Raw genomic sequence first — 22,306 nt, 5'->3', positions numbered from 1 at the left:
TTGAATTTTCCCACTGTTTTTTTTTTTTTTCTTTTTCTAAAATGCTTTTATAAATTTCCTAAGAAAATGGCACCTCTACACAACCACTACACAACCATGTATGTCTGTAATAATGTGAAAAAAGCAATAAGCAGGTGTTGAAACTGTGTATGCGAAGCATATGATCTAATTGTACCAACTTATTATTGAGACAGTTGCCTATGTATGTGGCATTCTGTCTTCTGTGTTCACAAAATTCAACAGATTGAATTCCTTTTGAGTTTATGCACTCCCTCATGTGATCTCTCATTGCCTCATGTGAATTCTCATTCCCTCATTGCTCTCTCTCTCAAGTTCACAGTCCAGATACTGATAACATGCAGTTAAATGGGCACCACTGAGACAAATTACTTTTTAATCAATAGCTATGTTGTTTTATAATAAGCAAGTGTGCAAAGATATAGTCAAAGTGCTGAAAAGTAGTAGAAATTATTCTTTATAGAATTGCTATTATTAGCAAATCAAGCAAAAGTATGCAAACATATTTGTGCCATATAGATAATGTTAAAAATAAACTTTGTACTTTGAACTGTATTGCTGTTGGCTGCTCACTGTATTTGATAATGTGCAATGCTAAAGGAGAAATTTGCCCATTTTCAAATACAAATTAACATGCCAAGATGAAGATATCCACACTGAACAAAGCAGAAGCATATGTCAGTCAATATAACCGTAAGTAATCTACAGTTTATGAATTAAAACAACAGGCTTTTTTTAATAAAACAATATTATTCAAAATAAATGTGACATTTGCATTATTTCAGAAATCGTCTGTAGTTTTCTACAAAAAAAAAAAATGAATTTGAGAAAGACAATACAGTTTAGCAGATTCAGTGTGTTGCTTGTAGGTACTGGACAGGATTGTTCTTTATATTTGATTTTATATTGTGTGAAAAAATATCTTCATAAAAGCACTCAGTGGTTGTACATCTAAGATTTTGAGACAAAACTGAACATTTAAATGAATCATCTTTATTTGTTATAACACATTATACTGTATGTATAGTAATTATTATTAATAGGCCTGTTGACTTGATGTTCATAGTATTAAAAAATGATAAAAAAAAACTTTTAATGCATGATTGATTAATATGTTTAATAATTTGAATAATAATAATTATTAAATGATAATATTAATAATAAGAAGAACAAGAAAAATAAAAATTGTTATTATTAGAAATTTGTGAAAATTGAGATGCAAGAGTGGTAAAGAATGGTAAAGAATGACTGAGAAATTTACAGAGCCCCTAGGACAGTGGTCTCAAACTCAGTTCCTGGAGGGCCACAGCCCTGCAGAGTTTGGCTCCGACCCTAATTAAACACACCTGATGCAGCTAATCAAGGTCTTAAGGATCATTAGAAAATTCCAAGCAGGTGAGTTGGAGCTGGTTGGAGTTAAACTCTGCAGAACTGTCGGCCTCCAGGAACTGAGTTTGAGATCACTGCTCTTGCGGGACATGGTGATGGAAAAACGATATGAGATGGGAGGAAAAAATTATAATATATATAACTTTACGTTCTCTCACAAAACATTTGCAATGATTCTGCCTGCCTGTCTCCTCACTCTGAGAGTACTGGTCCTGGATGAAAGAAGTGTCCCTTTCATACCATTTCATCTCTACTGCACAGTGTTGACATCATATAATAACATAATATTATTTTTGTAGAATTTATGTAATGCAATTATTTTATTATATACAGGCAAGATGACACCATTTTCTCAGAACGTGGTTTCTGTCTCTCTCTGGATAACAGTCGTAATGCTTTTTGGTTCTCTCTGTGATGGTGGCAAAATCTTGGTGGTGCCTGTGGAGGGAAGTCACTGGGTGAACATGGACATCCTCATCAAGGCTTTACATGGTCAAGGGCACAGCATTGATGTAATACGCACCTATAATAGCTGGTTCGTAAAGGAGAATTCAACTTATTACAACTCTATAACCATACCTAACACCACAGGAATGGATGAAGAATTTGTAGAAGATATGCTTTTCAAAATGATTGACTATGAAAGAGGAAAGAGCCAGATGAGTGCCATACAGCTATATTTGCATGTATTCAAAGCTATTCATAAAACTCATGAAATGATATGTCAGCTTATAACAAACATATTTGAAAGTGAGGACATTCTGAAGACACTGAAGGAAAAACAGTATGAGCTGATGCTTACTGATCCAGCATGGGGTGCAGGCATTCTCCTGGCGCATGAACTAAAGTTACCCATGGTATATAATGTGAGATGGACCACTACTGGAGAGGGACACTTTGACATCGCTCCCTCACCGTTGTCTTACATCCCTATAACAGGATCTGGAAACAGAGACAAAATGAACTTTTTCCAACGAGTGAAAAACGCTTTCTCCTATTTGCTAATGGACATTCAGAACAGCCGTTTTAATTTGCCACTTTACCAATCATTTTGTGATAAATATTTCCATCCACGTGTGCATTATTATGAACTTCTTCAGGGGGCTGATATATGGCTTATGAGGGTTGATTTTGTTTTTGAATTTCCACGTCCAACTATGCCAAATATCATCTACATTGGTGGCTTCCAGTGTAAACCAGCAAAGGCCCTTCCACAAGATCTGGAGGACTTCATGCAAAGTTCTGGAGAGCATGGAGTCATTATCATGTCTTTTGGGACGTTTATCAGTGATCTACCAGATGATTTTACAGCAGAAATAGCTGCTGCTTTTGCTCAGCTCCCTCAAAAGGTGATTTGGAGATACACTGGAAAGAGACCATCTACTTTGGGGAACAACACATTACTGGTTGACTGGATGCCACAGAACGATCTTCTAGGGCATCCAAAGACTAAAGCTTTTATCGCACATGGTGGAACCAATGGGGTTCAAGAAGCTTTGTACCATGGTATCCCAGTGGTTGGAATTCCATTCTTTTTTGACCAGTATGACAATCTTATTCGATTACAAGACAAGGGAGGAGCCAAGATACTCTCCATTGCAACTTTAAATAAGAACACATTGCATGCAGCCATACAGGAAGTGATCAATGAACCATCTTATAGACTGAGTATGCAGAGACTTTCTCATCTGCACAAAGACAAACCAATTAAACCTTTGGACAGCGCCCTCTTCTGGATTGAGTTTGTAATGAGACACAAAGGTGCTGCTCACCTCCGTACAGAGTCCTACAAACTGCCTTGGTACTCCTATTACTCAGTAGATGTTGCAGTTACATTGTTTGCAGTTATTTTGATATTCACTCTATCTATATTTTTAGCAGTAAGATATCTGTGCGTCAAGTGCTGCTCCAGAAAAAGGAAAACTGAGTGACACATTTGCATTTGAAGCTGAGCACTTACACTTAAACTTATACAATTATTTGACTGTTTTAAATATGTTTAATGAGTGATTAAAGGGAAATATTAAAAAAAGTATAAAAAAAATATATTTAAATGCTTGTTTTTCATTAGCCTGGATGCCAGCCGAACTTAGCCCCACAACATTTTGAGGTCGGCGAGTTTGGTCTGAATTCGATCCGTAGAGGAGTAATTATGCCCGAACAGAAACTGTTCGGACCAATCACATTGTCAGGGCGATGATTGACAGATTATCACCAGAAACGTAATCAGCCACGTCATCAAAGAGCGCTTGGGGAGTTTGATTGACAAGCGATCTAACCAATCAGAACGCTGCATCCGCTATTTTGTCCGACAAAGCATTCAGGAGTTAGAAGATTAACATCGGTGGAGTTAAAATTGAAAAATTGTGCATATTGACGTCTTTCCGCGTTTGAAACAACATTCATTCTCATGTTCATTCATGTTTATTTGATGCTATAAATGGACTAGTAGAAAGAGAATGATCGGTTAATGAGCCTCTTGAGCTGAGGCGCTACAGCAATCTTTCACGATCATGGTCACAACACATTAAAGAGCCACAAAACGGTTTTTATTGTTTGAATTGTTTTAATAACTACACAGTTTGAAAGCTGGGACTTTGTTTAATATCATAAGTAATCTGCTCTGTCTCGTCTGTCGATGTGTTGTCAGCTTCCTCTTTGCTCCGCGATGTATTTTTCACTCTGTGTGGCTTGACAGCGCCACGGTTTGTTGGACAAAGCAAAAGTAACTAATGGGGGCAAGTCTTTGCGAAATGTCAATTTGTTTACCACAATGATGGCTGTTGTTGAAGAACTGAGATGTGTAGATTCCGCCATCGCGTCCTTTATAGAAGATATCGACAGCGCATTAATTTTAAAAGAGGAACAGAGGAGCGCGATCAAGGCATTTGTCGATGGGAAAGATGTCTTTGCCGTCCTTCCTGCGGACAAAGTTTGATTTATCAGCTGGCCCTGATGGTCGCTAAGAGGAGTTCTGTTGACAACTATGCCTCGCTCAACATACGTCACTTACTCTGTAGCTCTGATTGGTTGTAGGTCTATCCAATTGAGGTCTTTCCTGGATCGGTTGAAATATGCCCCCATAATCAAAGCCCAATGGAGCAGTATCAGACTCATATTCGAACTAGAATTGAGTATGACCACGTCAGGCTAGTTTTTCATTGAAACAGCATTCAAACTGCATTCATCACATCTAAAGGCAATGTGATGAATTGAATAAACTGAATTACTCTTCTACATTTTTACTGTCTATGCATGCTTTAAAAAAAAAAAAAAATCTCCCATTCCCTCATGTGATCTGTCATTCATTTATTGCTCTCACTTTCAAGTTTAGCATTCAGATATTGATAGCAGGCAGTAAAATGGGCTCTGGACCAAAGCACTCTTTAATTAATCATTATTTTGTTTCATAAGCAAGTGTGCAAAAACATATAGTTGTGGTGTGGAGAAGTGGTAGAAATTCTTCTCTGTAGAATTGATATCACTAGCAAATGTACATGCGAGTAAAAATATATCTGTGCCATACAGTTCATGTTACAAATAAACTTCGCACTTTGGACTTGCTGTGGGCTGATCATTGCATTTCAAATGATAATGTTTGATATGGTGTAATGCTAAAGGAGTTGTTTGCTCATATTCAGGAGTAATCTGCCATGATAAAGATATCAGCACTGAACAAAGAAGAGGCATATGACAGTCAATATAACTGTAAGTAATCTACAGTTTATGGGTTCAAACAACAGGCTTTTTTCTTTTTTTTCTTTTTTTCTTTTATTTTTAAAAAAAAGGGGTTTTCATTAAAAATAAATTTGAAATTTCCATTATTTTAGGAATCATCTGTTTTTGACAGTTTCAAGAATTCATTCAACATTTTTCAAATACAGTTTAGTAGCCCCAGCATGATGTTTGATACTGGACAGGATTGTTACCAATACCAATTGTCCCATTTATTAGATGAAGTGCTGAGAAAGACTCGATGACAGCTGAGTAGAACAAAAGGCTTTAGATACATAGATGGTGCATTCATAAAAAGTCCCTTTCAAGGAAAGTCTGTTGACATGGGGGTGAGTAAATTATCATGAAATTTGAATTCAGAAGTGAACTAATCCTTTAAAGTGACTTTGGTAGAACTGGGTCAGCATGCATGACAGGTTGAACTTCCTCTGTTGGCGATAGAAATAACCCATTTCAATAACCCATTTCACACATTAAACCAGGTAATTTACCATAAAATTGGGCCTACTGGATTGATTTTTCTAGTAAATACACAAATGTGCTGTTCAAACAAGCAGCAACGCTCCGTCTTTTTACCAGTTAGATACCATTCACACATCAGTATCAAAATGTCACCCATGCTCGTGGGAAATCACCATTAAACATTATGCCTTTTTCTTCATCCACCTGGATGAGAAGTGTTTGGTTTCCAATTGCTGTCCAATTTAATTTTTTTAAATTTATTTTGTTTTTTACTGCTGAGTGAAAGGCATAAGGAGGTGAATACAGAATGTGTTTTTGTTTTTAAAAAGACTAAATGCTACTGTACTGTTACTATAGTACATTGGTTACTAGGCTATAATGAAAAAGTAACTGCAGAGCCAAAGCATTGGTGCTAGAAAAGAAGGCAGGGTCTCGTGCACAAGATGTGGCACAATGGCTGAATATTCATCTAGTGCATGTTGATTTGAAAAAAGAACAAAAAAAAAAAAACAATTGAAGTCGGCATAAAACAGAAGTTGTGATAGTTTTTCTTCCCAATTGTGATGTATATCCAACAGAAATGGCTTCTCAAACAAGAAAAAATGTAGGGATGCAGGGCTTGACATTAACTCTTTTGGTCAACAGCCACTGTGGCTAGTGGTTTTCCAAAGTTACTAGGCACTCATCATATACTGGCCACAATTATGTTTTATTAGGGGTGTAACGACTTAGCTCACATGATACTTTAACACTATTTTTAAGAAATCTTTCTTAGATTTAAGAAATCGTCTTTTATTTGCCTGAAAGTCACAAAATGCAAAACAGTGCAGGTGCATTTTAAACTATTTTAACTAATCTAGGGCTGACACTAACAATTATTTCACTAATCGAAAAATTTGTCAGTTAATTTGACGATTATTCGAGAAATCGGATAATGTTTTTGTGGTAATAAAAACAGACCCGAGTGAACAATCCTTTAAAACCTTTAAAACAATCCTTCAAAAACTTTCAAATGACTTAAAATGCATATATAATAACAACAAGGCAATTATAATTGGTTCAAATAAAGTATCAAAAGCAAGTAATCCTTTGGTTCCCTTTTCTGCATTGTATGACGACACTTTAGGAAACTCCTTCAGCGTGACTGTGTCTGAAGCAAATGTGCAACTTGTCCAGTCCTGATTGGTGCTGTGTCACCTCATGACGTGTGATGGCGTAACATGGAAGCTACAAAGGGAAGTCAGCAACATACAGTTGGCAACAAGTTCAAGCAGTCGACTCACCTATGTGAGTTTTCAGCATTCCTCCACCACCTTCCATCTCACACTCGCCTGGTTACTATCTTATCCAGAGATACGGGTAGAGTACTCTGGGTTTGGACCAAAATACAGAGCTCGGAGCCCTCTCCTTGGACTGCACGCCAAATACTTATACTACTTTACTCTTATTATTTGCCTGTCATTCAGACCTTGTTTCACTTGTCTGTTGATTATGCCTGCATTTCATTCTAAAGAATTAAAACAGTGAAATAATCATCTGACTGAGCTGGGAGAAGAGCATGCACAGGCAGTTCTCGATTGGGCTTTCCACATGCATTGTGAGCAGCTGGCGTTCAGGACGCTCTGCTCCAACTGACCATTTTCGATCAGATCAGCTAGCCTCATGGTTCCCGCGGTTTGGGTCCCACGTCTGCCAAGGTGGTGCATTCTTTCAGTTTGTGGGGGTCGCAAATGGAGCTGGTAGAGGAGTTGAAGATGGCTTCGGCCCTTTCTTGGCCCTCATCCACCAGCTTCACCCGAGCAAGGAATCTGGAAGCCCGCTCAATGGCTTCTTCCACCCCAAGTGAGAGGCCGATGTTGGGACAGTCTAGCTCTGAGGAGTCGGATTTCCTTAGCATCGAGGCAGGGGATGTCGAGGACTCACCACCTCCGTCCCTCGATTATAGGAGATCCTGGGGGTTGTGTTCTTGCTGTAGCCAGATTAAATGTCATATGGCTAGCTGTAAAGCAGGAGGTGCACAAGATAAATAATTCAGATGAGTGCTTCCTGCAAAGCAGAGCACAGCTTCTATATGTTACGTCCACCGTCTCGTCCAGGTTGTTTGACTGTCACGTGTTCCTTTGTGTTTTGCTCCCGCCACTCATTATTCACCATGGACACTGATTTTATCCCCAGCTGTTTCTTGTTAGTGTGTGTACTTAAGTTCCTCCCTGTCTTCAGTCCAGTGTCCGGTATTGTTTGATGTTACTAGTGTTTCCGTGTATCCTGACTGCTTTATGTTATTAAACTACGTTATTGTTCCTACTCCTGCCTTCCTCGTCTTCTCTGGGATACCACCGTAACACTATATCAGGGCCTGCATTTTATTTACCGATCTCCATACCGAGGTATCAAGATTGTGGAAAACATTTTCTCATCCTTTAATGCCCCGACACTGCCCACCAAACCCTGCCGAACTACACCTAATGTGGGGGGTAGAGCATATATTGTGGCAGGTCAAGCAGGTGCATGTCTGAACACATTAAGGGACCTTGATGCGTTTAACAGGTTCATCCCTCTCCACGCTCGGTCCCAAGGGGCTGCTGCCAGGGGGCAGCCCCATCCATCAAACCTGAGCTACTAGTTTAGACAGCAGCAAATGAGTGGTTGCCTCTCGAGCCCTGTCAAGTTCGCTCCCTCAGATGAGGCCTGTAGAAAATTGTGTTCGGTTTTCTCCTGCCGGACAGTCGCTTCAAGGCACCGAACTCAGAACATGCAAAGCACCCGAGGTTAGTCTAGGGAGATTACTTAGTAGATTACTAAGTAGATTACTTAGAAGCATGAAAGCTTCTACCAAAGTCCTGTGGGTCCTCTGGGTCCTCAGTGGGTCCAGTTTCAACTCTAGAGCTCCCCCAAGAGGAATCTTTATACCATAAGTGAAAGTTCAGTAACACTTTACTTGAAGGGGTGTGCATAAGTTTTTTATAAGTTTTTATGCATGTTTATGACAACTGTCATTAAGTGTCATTCGCTCAGTTATGTTAGTTTTAAAGAAAATATGGCATTGTTTGAAATGTCTGTGTCATGACAACTTGACATAAACCAATACATCATAACCTGTCAGTGTCTTTGTCATGACAACTTGACATTACTAAGACAACATAACCTGTCATAAACATGACATAGATTAATTATCAATCTTAAGAAACTACTTTGAAATTTGAAATGATGTATTATCTGACCTTCTGTTGGAGGAAATTATATATATATATATATATATATATATGTATGTATAACTTTCACTTCCGAGATTCGCAAATACATATTCTGTGTGTATACTAGGGAGCGTCAGTCTTTATTACACATTTCACAAGATTACATATTTTTCAGTGACGCTCAGGAACTGCAAACCATTCACTATTGGCCACTATCAGCCATCTGTCCTTACTCTCTTTACATGGTAAGTAAAATTTGTTGCACTACAAAGTAACAGGCTCCTGCTAGCAAACGACTATGTCCCTTTCGGGGCTCCATAGACTACATTTTTATTTATTTATTTATTTATTTTTTCATGCCTTTCCGAATACGAATTTAGATTCGATTGTTGTTGTTACACTTTACAGCATGATCAAATCCTTGTTTAAATTTGGCCAAACAAAATTTAATCCAAATGTCCACTTAATCTTTAATATTCTTTACGATAGAACATGTGGACATCAAAACATAGAAACTCAGCGCGAGGGTTTAAACTTTTATTTTGAAATCCTGGAAGACAACAAATTGAATATTTAGAAACATATTGGTTTGTCCTCCTTTATAAATCATTTACCTTACAAATCTGGTGAAATTGTACACTTTGCATTTCCAGGTGAACGTTAAGCAGTCCAAATTTGCAGCATATGCAGAGATGGAGTTTGTTAACTGAGCCGCTTTACAAAAGTATAACAGTGAATGATAACAGTGCAACACTTTGAAACACAAAGCACATGATCTTAGGTTACAGGTGACAGATTGTCCTGTTCTCACGCCAAAAACATGTCATCAGAGAAGAGATGTCTCTGGAAGAGCGAGGGGAAGCTATTTTAATTAAATATTATGAGGGCACATGAATTTAAAAAAAAAAAATCATGCACACAGCTAAATTATTTATAATAATAGTCTATTGCAATATCCCATAAAAAATAAGAATTGTTCATTTTGATTTCATGGTGACTTTAACATCACCATGCGAGAAATACAGTTCAGTACAGTAGATTGTGGCAGTGCTCCTAAAGAGTGGATCGAGTTATCCTGAGATATTTGGTTCCACTACACAAGGCTTCATGAATATTCATCAGTTAGCCCTGCTGTTCTTGAGATGACGAATGAAGTAAATGAATGGCGCTAAATATGTTAGTACACGCTCTTCAAAGAGGTAATAAACTTTTGACGTTAATCATAAACTATTCCTTTTTTTTTTTTAATGAATTTAGTTTGTATAAGATAATAAACTATCTGAATTATTTTGCCTGGTTTGCCTGACATGGCATTCAGATAACCAGGTAACACAAATACATTGGGCTACTAGTCTACATCTACTTAATTTCTTTATTTTGTAATGTTAGTACTGCAGTGCTGACAGCAATATTAACCTAACAAATAATATTATCCAAGTTTTTGTAATCCAATTATTTTATCATTTACAGGCAAGATGACACCATTTTCTCAGAACATGGTTTCTGTCTCTCTCTGGATAACAGTCACAATCCTTTTTGGTTCTCTCTGTGATGGTGGCAAAATCTTGGTGGTGCCTGTGGAGGGAAGTCACTGGATGAACATGGACATGCTCATCAAGGCTTTGCATGGTCAAGGGCACAGCATTGATGTAATACGCACCTATAATAGCTGGTTCGTAAAGGAGAATTCAACTTATTACAACTCTATAACCATACCTAACACCACAGGAATGGATGAAGAATTTGTGGATGATATGCTCTCTAAACTATTCCACCATGAAAGAGGAAAGAGGTACTGGCTGAATGCTGTATGGCTGTATTTCGATATGATTAGTAACATGTATAAACTGCATAAAATGGTATGTCAGCTTATAACAAACATGTTTGAAAGTGAGGAAATTATGAAGGCACTGCATGATAAACAGTACGACCTGATGCTTACTGATCCAGTATGGGGTGCGGGCATTTTTTTGGCTCATGAACTCAAGTTACCCATGGTATATAATGTGAGATGGACCACTACTGGAGAGGGACACTTTGACATCGCTCCCTCACCGTTGTCTTACACCCCTATAACAGGATCTGGAAACAGTCACAAAATGAACTTCTTTCAACGAGTCAAAAATGTTTTCTACTATTTCCTAATGAACTTTCAGTACAGCTATTTTAATTTGCCACAGTACCAAGCACTGTGTGACAAATATTTCCATCCGCCTGTACATTTTTACGAACTTCTCCAAGGGGCTGATATATGGCTCATGAGGGTTGATTTTGTTTTTGAATTTCCACGTCCAACAATGCCAAATATCATCTACATTGGTGGCTTCCAATGCAAACCAGCGAAGGCCCTTCCACAAGATCTGGAGGACTTCATGCAAAGTTCTGGAGAGCATGGAGTCATTATCATGTCTTTAGGGGCATTTATCGGTGATCTACCAGATGATTTTACAGCAGAAATAGCTGCTGCTTTTGCTCAGCTCCCTCAAAAGGTGATTTGGAGATACACTGGAAAGAGACCATCTACTTTGGGTAACAACACATTACTGGTTGACTGGATGCCACAGAATGATCTTCTAGGGCATCTAAAGACTAAAGCATCTAAAGACTAAAGCTTTTATTGCACATGGTGGAACCAATGGGGTTCAAGAAGCTTTGTACCATGGTATCCCATTGGTTGGAATTCCATTCCTTTTTGACCAGTACGACAATCTCATTCGATTACAAGAAAGGGGAGGAGCCAAGATAGTTACCATCGCAACTTTAGATAAAAACACACTGTATGCAGCCCTACAGGAAGTGATTAATGAACCATCTTACAGACTGAGTATGCAGAGACTTTCTCATCTGCACAGAGACAAACCAGTTAAACCTTTTGACAGTGCCCTCTTCTGGATTGAGTTTGTAATGAGACACAAAGGTGCTGCTCACCTCCGTACAGAGTCCTACAAACTGCCTTGGTACTCCTATTACTCAGTAGATGTTGCAGTTACTTTGTTTGCAGTTGTTTTGATTTTCACTCTATCTATATTTTTAACAGTTAGATATCTGTGTGTCAAGTGCTGCTGCAGAAAAAGGAAAACTGAGTGACACATTTGCATTTGAAGTAGATCACTTACAACTGATATAAAATAATTTGACTATTTTGACTCTTTTTAATGAGCGATGAAAAGGAAATATTAAAAATATATACAGAAAATATAAAAATATATACTGAAATGCATGATTTTCATTGAAACATCAGTTAAACTGCATTCATCACATTACCTTTAATGGAATAATAAATACGGAATTATTCTACTGTCTATATTTATTTATTTATTTTTTTTACTCCCTATACATGCTTTAAAATAAAATAAAAATATGTTGTGATACCCCCATTCCACTGCCTTGAATAATGGTTTGATTCTTCTTTCAGTACAGTGAAATTTGTCTTTTTTTACCACATGCTTCAAAAAGAGATACATTTCTTTAACCTTTCTCAAATTGACCTATATGAGTGTAAAATCTAATTTAAATGTTGTGATGGAAACCAAATAATACAATCAATACTAAAACCCTTTTTTTTTTTTTTTTATTGTGTTCTCTATATCTTATTTTATAGAACTTTAAATGAAGGTCTGATCTCAATTATACAGAAAAGCAGATTTTTTTAAGGCTTCACAAACTTCATTCACTGAATATTTTAAACATCAGTCACAACCATTACACAACCATTGTCTTTTTGTAGTATTATGGGGAAAAAAACAATAGGCTGTTGTAGAAAATGGGTATACGAAGATGTGTATAATCTAATTAACTTATTACTGAGACTTTAACCTGTGCATGTGAAATTCAATTTACAAAATTTATCATACTGAATTCATTTGAATTCATGCTTTCCCTCAGGAACTCTCATTAATTCCCTCATGTGATCCGTCATTCTCTCATTGCTCTCATTTTCAAGTTTAACATCCTGATACTGATAGCAGGTAGTTAAGGGTCAGATTTACTAAACAGGACAAATTAGCATGAGGGTGAAATTCCAAAAAAGTGCAGATGCGAGTGGAAAGTTTTGCGCGTGATCTACTGACGAAAAACACAGACTGCAGCCGAATCATTTCCAAAATCACCAAGGCAATCTAACATGAGCAGTGCAAATTAGACTGCGTTTCCGACACAGGAACTTTCCCCAGGAACTAGGGGGTTTGGGGTGGTCCCCGGTGTGTTTCGATCACAGCTAAATGAAGTTCAGAGTAAAAATGTTCCCTGTTCGCGAGGTAGTACTTTTTAAAAGTTCAGGAATTTTCGGAGGTGGGACCTGGGCGCTGAAAATGCTGATTAGTTGAGTTCACGCAGCATTTTGATTAGTTGACTCCAAGCAGCATTTTATTTCAACCACCATTTTTAAAAGTCTGCAGTAAGAGTTGTTTGCTATTCGATTCAACAATGGAGTTTAAAAAATAGGACCCATGGATCGACGACAAGGTTCAGGCATTATTAAGCTTACATGTGAAGGACGAAACCCACTTGGAACTTGAAAGTCATGTGCAGTCCTGCATCACAGGACTCTTCTTCACGGTACTTTAGAATGTGATAGAAATGCAGACAGCAACAGGTCTAGGGGAAAAAAGTTCCTGTGACAAACTGTTACGGGTAATTTAGGTGAAAACAAGGATTTAGTGTCTGGTTCAAGACATGATTTTTTGGGCAGTAAATAATGGCTAAATTGACTAGCGCAAACCTAAAAAAAGTAAATCAGCTTGTATGATTAATTGAAATACTCCCATAAATTTTGCGTCTGAAAGGGAAACCCCTACAAATGCATATACAATAAGGTCAGCTGCAAAAATAACTGTGTCCACACCTTTTGAGCACTAATTTTTCACTTTGTGTCTTTAGTAAATCCTGGCAGTAGATTTCTTTTTAATACCAAAAGAGGGTTTGAGCTGGTGCAAGCTGTTAGTAAATCAGGCCCTAAATAAGCACTGAGCCCATGGATCATGTTACAAATAAACGTTGAACTTTGGACTTGCTTTGGGCTGCTCACTGCATTTCAAATGATAACGTTCGATATAGTGTAATGCTAAAGGAGTTGTTTGCTCATTTTCAGGAGTAATCTGCCAAGGTAAAGATATCGGCACTGAACAAAGAAGAGGCATATGACAGCCAAGATAACTGTAAGTAATATACAGTTTATGGGTTTTTAACAAAAAGGTATCCATTTTATATTAAATGTGCATTTTTCAAATACAGTTTAGTAGCTGCAGCATGATGTTACTGTAGATACTGGCCAGGATTGTTCTTTGTATTTCATTCTATATTGTGAGACAACACAATACACAAGAAAACACATCATAAATGCTTTCAGTTGTCATACAAGTTTTTGCAAAAATGGACATTTAAAGGAGTCAGTTTGCTTGTTCATACCTATCAACTCATCATGCCGCATGAGCATTAAATATTATAGCACCAATAATCCTCTCAGCAATCCAGATTGTTTGCTGTAGTCATTTAATGTCCCATTTATTAGCTGAAGTGCCAAGAACAGACTCAGTGACAGCTGACAGCTTAATAGAAGTACACTCAAAAAAAAAAAAAAAAAAAAAACTCTTTGAACAACATTAAAAAAAAAAACATGGAAAGGATTTCCACATGATTAAGTTGCTTTATTTCAGCATTATGCAATTCTGTTATTCCAGTTTATTGTACTTACGTTGGGTCAACACAACCAACTTAGTTTTTATTAACTTTAAATGTTTATTTTTACTCTATGCAAAATCCTTGAGTTGTGACAAAACAACTGACTAAGGAAAAATCTATGTAAAATAGTTATGTCCAACTTACTCAATTAAATCATGGACAGTGGTTCCACATGATTGCGACAAGTAAAATCCAATAGAATCAACCATGATAAATGAACTAGAATCAACTGTGTTCATTTAAAATAAAATAAATAAAAAGCAATAAATAAAAAATAAATTGTTTTCATATACATTGATTTTTACAATTAATTCTTCTTGTTTAATTTTGTGATTTACATAACTTTTGTGATGTTCTGTGTTAGAAATCTAGATATGATACTGGATTCATCCTAAATTGCCTTAACCAAAAACATTGTAAAACCTAAATTGATCAAAAGTCCATTGGTGGCAATAGTTTTACAATCAACAGAGGCTTACAATGCTTTTGGGAAATGCAACCCAGAACACTACCACAGTGATTACTTTCTTATTAAAGTAATTTGAAAGTTTGTTAGCAGGTCCTCAACCCAAGCACAAGGAAACAATTCACCACAATGGTAACCCTAAAACTATTAATTAACAGAAACTTTTAAATACCAACATAATAGAACAGTAAACATTAAAAAGTCTTTCCATTTTCTCATCTTCCTAAAAACTGCTTAAAGGTGCCCAAGAATGCTTTTTCACAAGACGTAATATAAGTCTAAGGTGTCTCCTGAATGTGTCTGTGAAGTTTCGGCTCAAAATACCCCATAGATTTTATTTTTTATTAATTTTTTTAACTGCCTATTTTGGGGCATCATATACACTGATTTTGGCAGCGCCGCCCCTTTAAATCGCGTGCTCCCTGACACACGATCTTTCAACTATAATACAGTGCATTTACAAAGCTCACACAGCTAATGTAACCCTCAAATGGATCTTTACAAGATGTTCGTCATGCATGCTGCATGCATGCTTCGAAATTATGTGAGTAAAGTATTTATTTTGATGTTTACGTTTGATTCTGAATGAGTTTGAGGCTATATGCTCTGTGGCTAACGGCTAATGCTACACTGTTGGAGAGATTTATAAAGAATGAAGTTGTGTTTATGCATTATACAGACTGCACCTGTTTAAAAATGAAAATAGCGACGGCTCTCTTGTCTCCGTGAATACAGTAATAAACGATGGTAACTTTAACCACATTTAACAGTACATTAGCAACATGCTAATGAAACATTTAGAAAGACAATTTACAAATATCACAAAAAATATCATGCTATCATGGATCATGTCAGTTATTATTGCTCCATCTGCCATTTTTCGCTGTTGTTCTTGCTGGCTTACCTTGTCTGTGCACAGATCCAGACGTGAATACTGGCTTTCCAAATTCCTTGTCTAATGCCTCGAACATGGGCTGGCATATATGCAAATATTGGGGGCGTACATATTAATGATCCCAACTGTTACGTAACAGTCGGTGTTATGTTGAGATCCACGTGTTTTCCGGAAGTCTTTTAAACAAATGCGATTTACATAAGAAGGAGGAAGCAATGGGGTTTGAAGCTCAATGTATGTCTTTTCCATGTACTGAACTCTTGTTATTTAACTATGCCAATATTCAATTTTTGATTCTAGGGCACCTTTAAAATAACACTTTATTTCAACATTTACACTCCTAGTTCAGCCCCTTTGCAAAGCATGATGGAAAGTGAAAATCATGTTTGATTGAGTCCTGGTTGGGTTTACTTGATTGAAACATGTTACATCAAGTTAAGTCAAACAGTAATCGGTTCAAGTCAATTTAACATAAATCAATCACATTTAAACTAGAAAACTTATTCAATGGTGTTGAATCAAAATAAATTGTTTAAATAAAGTGAACAGCATCAAAAATCATTTTTTTGAGTGACTTGATGTGTCTAGGGGAATAGAGATAACTAATAGAACTGGGCATAATAGAACTGGGCTGTGGTAAATGGAATCCCAGCAAAGAACCACGTTGAAGCAGGTTGAATCTGTTAGATAATCAAAAGGAAGGGAGGCGAAAGAACTATTTTTTCAGAAAAAACGTAATTTTAAAAGATAATGTTTTAGACTGAGATATATTTTTGCTGTGGTCAATAACTCACAAGCATGGTCTATCAGTATCAGGTGGTATTTCGTACAAAAGTACAACGACTTCAGTTTAACTTTAAACATAAGTTGCACATTGTAACATCTGACCCCATCACTTGGGTCAAAAGTAACACACAGGTAGGTCAAAAGTAACACAACAATACAAGCTAGATTTTTTGTGTTACTCTTGTTTTTAATAAATAAACCTGGCTATGACCTTGTTAATATGTAACTGCGAACATATTTTGTCCTTTATCTTTGCCAAAAAATGATTAAATTGCATTTTCATTTTAAATTTCAGTTTCATCAAATGTTTCAAACGTAACCCGACAATACAAATTTTAATTGTTTAGAATATTTTTTTATTGGCAATGACAATCCATTTTATAAAACTTTTTCTTCAATAGTAAGAACAATGACTTTAACCACACCAACCTTAAGAAAATTTTATCAGCATGTCACTGTTCCTACAAGGGAGACAAAATTTTAAACCAAGTCTACACAAATGCACAGGGTGCTGACAGAGCCTTCTACTACCCCCATTTGGGTGGTTCTCATTCTGCATTCATGCTAGTGCCTTCTTACCAACCACTTCGGAAACGTGAGAAATCTGTTTCCAGAGTCATCAGAGGATGGTCAGATGGAGCAACGTCAGCTTTGGAGGACTGTTTTGATTGCACAAACTTGTTAGTGTTCAAAGAGTACATTGGATGGTGAAATGGATATTGAAGAATATGCCTCATCTGTTACATGCTATAAATGTGTATATGACGTTCCTCCCCTCAGGAAAATAACAGTACCTCTAAACCAGAAACTATGGTCCATTGCAGAGGCGACATATTCCCAGTGGATCCAAGAACATCTGAAGATAATGTCTCCCATCGAATGTGGAAGGGGCTGAAAGGTCTTACTGACTATAGGAGCAAAAACTACAACAATGATTCTGTCAGTGATCCCTTTCTACTGCATGCACTGAACAGCTTCTTTGCCCATTTTGAGGAAAACAACAGCATTGCATCCACAAAAATAATCCCATCCGCGGATGGCCAGGTGTTGTCACTAACAACAAAGGAGGTAAAATGGACCCTACAGAAAGTGAATCTACGGAAGGCCACTGGGCCAGATGGCATTCCTAGACGGGTGCTGAAAAAATGCTCGAGCCAGTTGACAGATGTCCTTATACAGACATCTTTAATATCTTGCTAGCACAGTCTGTGGTTCCAGGATGCCTCAAAACTTCCATCATAATTCCTGTACCAAAAAAGACACCAATAACCTGCTATAACGACTATCGTCCTGTGGCACTCAATCATCATGAAGTGCTTCGAACGGCTAGTAATGACTCACATCAAGACCATCATTTCGCCTACACTGGACCCTTTACAGTTTGTTTGTAGACAGAATCACTTTACTGCAGATGCCATATTGCATGTCATCCACTTGACTCTTTCACATCTGGAACACAAGAACACTTAGAATGTTTCTTTGTTGATTTCAGTTCTGCATTTAATACTATTCTCCCACAGACACTCATCAGAAAACTTCATGCACTTGAACTTAACACCACACTTTGTAACTGAGTCCTGGATTTCCTGATTAACTGAACCCAGGTAGTAAGGATTCACGAGAACACATCTCAGTCTCTCATTCTGAACACCGGAGCCCCTAAAGGGTGCGTTCTCAGCCCATTACTGTTCACACCGCTTACCCATGACTGTGTTGCACAGCATCAGGACAATCATATCATCAACTTTGTGGAAGATACAACAGTGGTGGGCCTCATCTCGCATAACAACAAGACTGCATACAGAGAGGAGGTGACAGTCCTTGAACGGTGGTGCAAAAACAATATAGTCAAGATAGTCATATACACGATGGCTTGAGGGTGAGTAAATCATGGGATAATTTTCATTTTTGGGTGAACTATCCCTTTAAAGTCAGCAAGACGAAATTGATTTCAGGAAATCTCCTGTGACTCACCCCCCACTGCACATTAATGGTGCAACAGTGGAAATGATTGGCAGTATCAAGTTTCTGTGTATTCATATAACAGATGATGAAGAAGGCCCAACAACGACTACACTTCCTGAGAAGTCTTAAAAAAGCAGGCATGAGTAACATCATCATGGTGAACTTTTACAGATGTGTAGTGGAGAGCATCTTGACCACCAACATCACAGTCTGGTTTGGCAGTTGTTCTGCTGCTGACAAGGGGGCCCAACAAAGGGTGGTAAAGTCTGTCCAGAACATCCAGACTCCCATCCATGGAGGTGCGGTGCCTTAATAACAAAATTAGACCAGATTCATTATGATTCATTATGAAGGACAGCACTCACCCCACTGCTGGACTTTTCTGCCCACTTCCATCAGGAAGAAGACTCAAAAATGTTTGAGCATGGACCACAAGGCTAAAAAACAGTTTCTTTCCCAGGCAATCATGTTACTCAACAGCTGTGGTTGACTACTGTTCTCATCCCTATCTCTCTCTCTCTTTCTGTGCCCAGAAGATAGACTCTCTGGATGCCATGTTAACCTTCCCCCCACAAACATACTTTGTAATACTCTATTTTAATACTCTATTTTGGCACTGCACACCATGGTCTACCCCACTGCAACATTTGCACACTTACTATCGCACTTTAACTTATAAGATAACGCTGCTTATATTGCATGTTGTTCTAAATCTGGAATTTCTACAGTATATGTTCACTGTACTGAGCTGTCATTGTTGTTTTTATTGTCAGATGTGTCTTTAAATGTATTATATGTTATATGTTATGGTTCACTATGTGAAAGTAAAACTCGATGAAAATAAACAACTTAACCAAAATGTGGCTTTATAATTTGTATATATTTATTATTTATAACAGATACTGTATATTACAGATTCATAATTTCTGAGCTTGAATGTGTAAGTGCTCACACCATAAATAATGTATAAAAACACTTCTGGAAGTGTTACTTGTGGTAGCCTGTTGCGATAACTCTCCGTGTTCATATAGTAGCGTTCCTTTGCTTACTGTTCAGCTTCTGTGCACCCACAATTCTCTTAGCACTCCAATTTATTTATTTATTTATTTATTTATTTATTTATTTTAGCATTTGCATTTGGTATGGTCTGAAAAAATGAACTATGAGCTTTAAACTGATGAACCAAGAGCCATGTCCTGAGATATTTGGTTCCACTAAGACTTCTTGAATATTCTTCAGTCAGCCCCGTTATTCTTGAGATAACAAGCAAATGAATGGAAATAAAAATGTTAGTTCACGCTCTTCAAAAAGGAAATTAAGTTTTGACGTTAAGCATAAACTACTGCTGTTTTCACACATTTTCAAAAGCATTCAGTTTGTGTAAGATAATAAATCATCTGAATTATTTTGCCTGGTTTTCAGATAATGAGGTGACCAACCAAAGTAACTACACAAATAATATTATCCAAATTTATGTAATCCAATTATTTTATCATTTACAGGCAAGATGACACCATTTTCTCAGAACATGGTTTCTGTCTCTCTCTGGATAACAGTCACAATCCTTTTTGGTTCTCTCTGTGATGGTGGCAAAATCGTGGTAGTGCCTTTGGAGGGAAGTCACTGGGTGAACATGGACATCCTCATCAAGGCTTTACATGGTCAAGGGCACAGCATTGATGTAATACGAACCTATAATAGCTGGTTCGTAAAAGAGAATTCAACTTATTACAACTCTATAACCATACCTAACACCACAGGAATGGATGAAGAATTTGTAGAAGATATGCTTTCCAAACTAATCGACCATGAAAGAGGAAAGAGCCACTGGCTGAGCGCTGTACAGCTGTATTTCGATATAACTAGTAGCATGTATAAAATTCATAAAATGGTATGTCAGCTTATAAAAAACATGTTTGAAAGTGAGGAAATTATGAAGGCACTGCATGATAAACAGTACGACCTGATGCTTACTGATCCAGTATGGGGTGCAGGCATTTTCTTGGCTCATAAATTCAAGTTACCCATGGTATATAATGTGAGATGGACCACTACTGGAGAGGGACACTTTGACATCGCTCCCTCACCGTTGTCTTACATCCCTATAACAGGATCTGGAAACAGTCACAAAATGAACTTCTTTCAACGAGTAAAAAATGTTTTCTACTATTTCCTAATGAACTTTCAGTACAGCTTTTTTAATTTGCCACAGTACCAAGCACTATGTGACAAATATTTCCATCCGCCTGTACGTTTTTACGAACTTCTCCAGGGGGCTGATATATGGCTCATGAGGGTTGATTTTGTTTTTGAATTTCCACGTCCAACTATGCCAAATATCATCTACATTGGTGGCTTCCAGTGTAAACCAGTGAAGGCCCTTCCACAAGATCTGGAGGACTTCATGCAAAGTTCTGGAGAGCATGGAGTCATTATCATGTCTTTAGGGACGTTTATCAGTGATCTACCAGATGATCTAACAGCAGAAATAGCTGCTGCTTTTGCTCAGCTCCCTCAAAAGGTGATTTGGAGATACACTGGAAAGAGACCATCTTTGGGTAACAACACATTACTGGTTGACTGGATGCCACAGAATGATCTTCTAGGGCATCCAAAGACTAAAGCTTTTATTGCACATGGCGGAACCAATGGGGTTCAAGAAGCTTTGTACCATGGTATCCCAGTGGTTGGAATTCCATTCTTTTTTGACCAGTACGACAATCTTCTTCGATTACAAGAAAGGGGAGGAGCCAAGATACTCTCCATCGCAACTTTAGATAAAAACACACTGTATGCAGCCCTACAGGAAGTGATCAATGAACCATCTTATAGACTGAGTATGCAGAGACTTTCTCATCTGCACAAAGACAAACCAATTAAACCTTTGGACAGCGCCCTCTTCTGGATTGAGTTTGTAATGAGACACAAAGGTGCTGCTCACCTCCGTACAGAGTCCTACAAACTGCCTTGGTACTCATATTACTCAGTAGATGTTGCAGTTACTTTGTTTGCAGTTGTTCTGATATTCACTCTCTCCATATTTTTTATACTTAGATATTTGTGTGTCAAGTGCTGCTGCAGAAAAAGGAAAACTGAGTGACACATTTGCATATGAAGTATAGACATGGTTTCTTCTTATGTGTCTGTCCCATGACTTACTACTTGTGTAATGAATAGTACATTGAACTTTAGAGGAAAAGAGAAAAAAAAACTACAGTAAGTGATGATGACTTTACGTCTGGCCAGAAAACGTCAGGATATTTAAAAGACAAGCCCAGAGTCTCTCCTTTAGTAAGCAGGAATTTAAAGCAGGCATGGGAAAAAAAAATAATAAAAAATAAATAAATAAATAAACATAGTAGTGCTGACAATCGATAAAAAACATTTTAAAATGTCTGTAATTAATTGTGATTAATCACAACTAACATTTAAATTGCTAATGTATTTCTGTATTCCAACAATTTCACATTCAATCTCCAAATTAATGTAGTAACAATGTAAATGCAGTGTATGTTAAATATTTGATCTAACAGGTAAGCATAGGTGTAATTTTGGGGTGGGACAGGTGGGACATGTCCCTATACCGTCTTTTGCCAGGGTCAGTATTGTCCACACCACTTTTTGAAAGATCACGTGGCACATACCTAATACAAAAAAAGCATCTCCATTTGATTAGAAATTAATTCATTTATGTTAAATAAGTGGCGATCTGGTGCT

At 37.4% G+C, this 22,306-nt stretch overlaps 2 protein-coding genes and 1 pseudogene across 3 annotated transcripts; all 3 read left to right on the top strand.

Annotated features, from left to right (window-relative positions):
* The first annotated feature begins 204 nt into the window (after window positions 1-204).
* LOC137022596 (UDP-glucuronosyltransferase 2B13-like) lies at window positions 205-4,242 on the top strand. Of its 2 annotated transcripts, none has more exons than XM_067389000.1 (2): window positions 205-223; window positions 1,795-4,242. In XM_067389000.1, the coding sequence occupies exons 1-2, from the start codon at window positions 205-207 to the stop codon at window positions 3,336-3,338; spliced, it is 1,563 nt and encodes a 520-aa protein (XP_067245101.1). In that variant the 3' UTR covers window positions 3,339-4,242. The 2 variants fall into 2 exon arrangements, with proteins under 2 accessions (XP_067245101.1, XP_067245100.1); XM_067388999.1 differs by lacking the exon at window positions 205-223 and adding an exon at window positions 675-711 and having other exon boundaries at window positions 1,741-4,242.
* Window positions 4,243-5,003: 761 nt separating this feature from the next.
* LOC137023119 (UDP-glucuronosyltransferase 2B13-like) lies at window positions 5,004-22,143 on the top strand. The gene is made up of 3 exons (XM_067389793.1): window positions 5,004-5,115; window positions 13,888-13,954; window positions 20,092-22,143. The coding sequence occupies exon 3, from the start codon at window positions 20,097-20,099 to the stop codon at window positions 21,687-21,689; it is 1,593 nt and encodes a 530-aa protein (XP_067245894.1). The 5' UTR covers window positions 5,004-5,115; window positions 13,888-13,954; window positions 20,092-20,096; the 3' UTR covers window positions 21,690-22,143.
* On the top strand, window positions 5,071-12,161 carry LOC137023118 (UDP-glucuronosyltransferase 2A2-like; annotated as a pseudogene).
* Window positions 22,144-22,306: the final 163 nt, after the last annotated feature.

Source organism: Chanodichthys erythropterus, chromosome 7, assembly GCF_024489055.1.
Source record: "Chanodichthys erythropterus isolate Z2021 chromosome 7, ASM2448905v1, whole genome shotgun sequence".
In the NCBI taxonomy this organism is placed as follows: domain Eukaryota; kingdom Metazoa; phylum Chordata; class Actinopteri; order Cypriniformes; family Xenocyprididae; genus Chanodichthys; species Chanodichthys erythropterus.
Note: the sequence above shows the minus strand (reverse complement) of the source record. Positions and strands in the feature narration are given on the sequence as shown.

Bases quoted from the DNA above. Each gene is read 5' to 3' on its own strand.
- LOC137023119 (XM_067389793.1), top strand. From the start codon at position 20,097: ATGACACCATTTTCTCAGAACATGGTTTCTGTCTCTCTCTGGATAACA.
- LOC137022596 (XM_067388999.1), top strand. From the start codon at position 1,746: ATGACACCATTTTCTCAGAACGTGGTTTCTGTCTCTCTCTGGATAACA.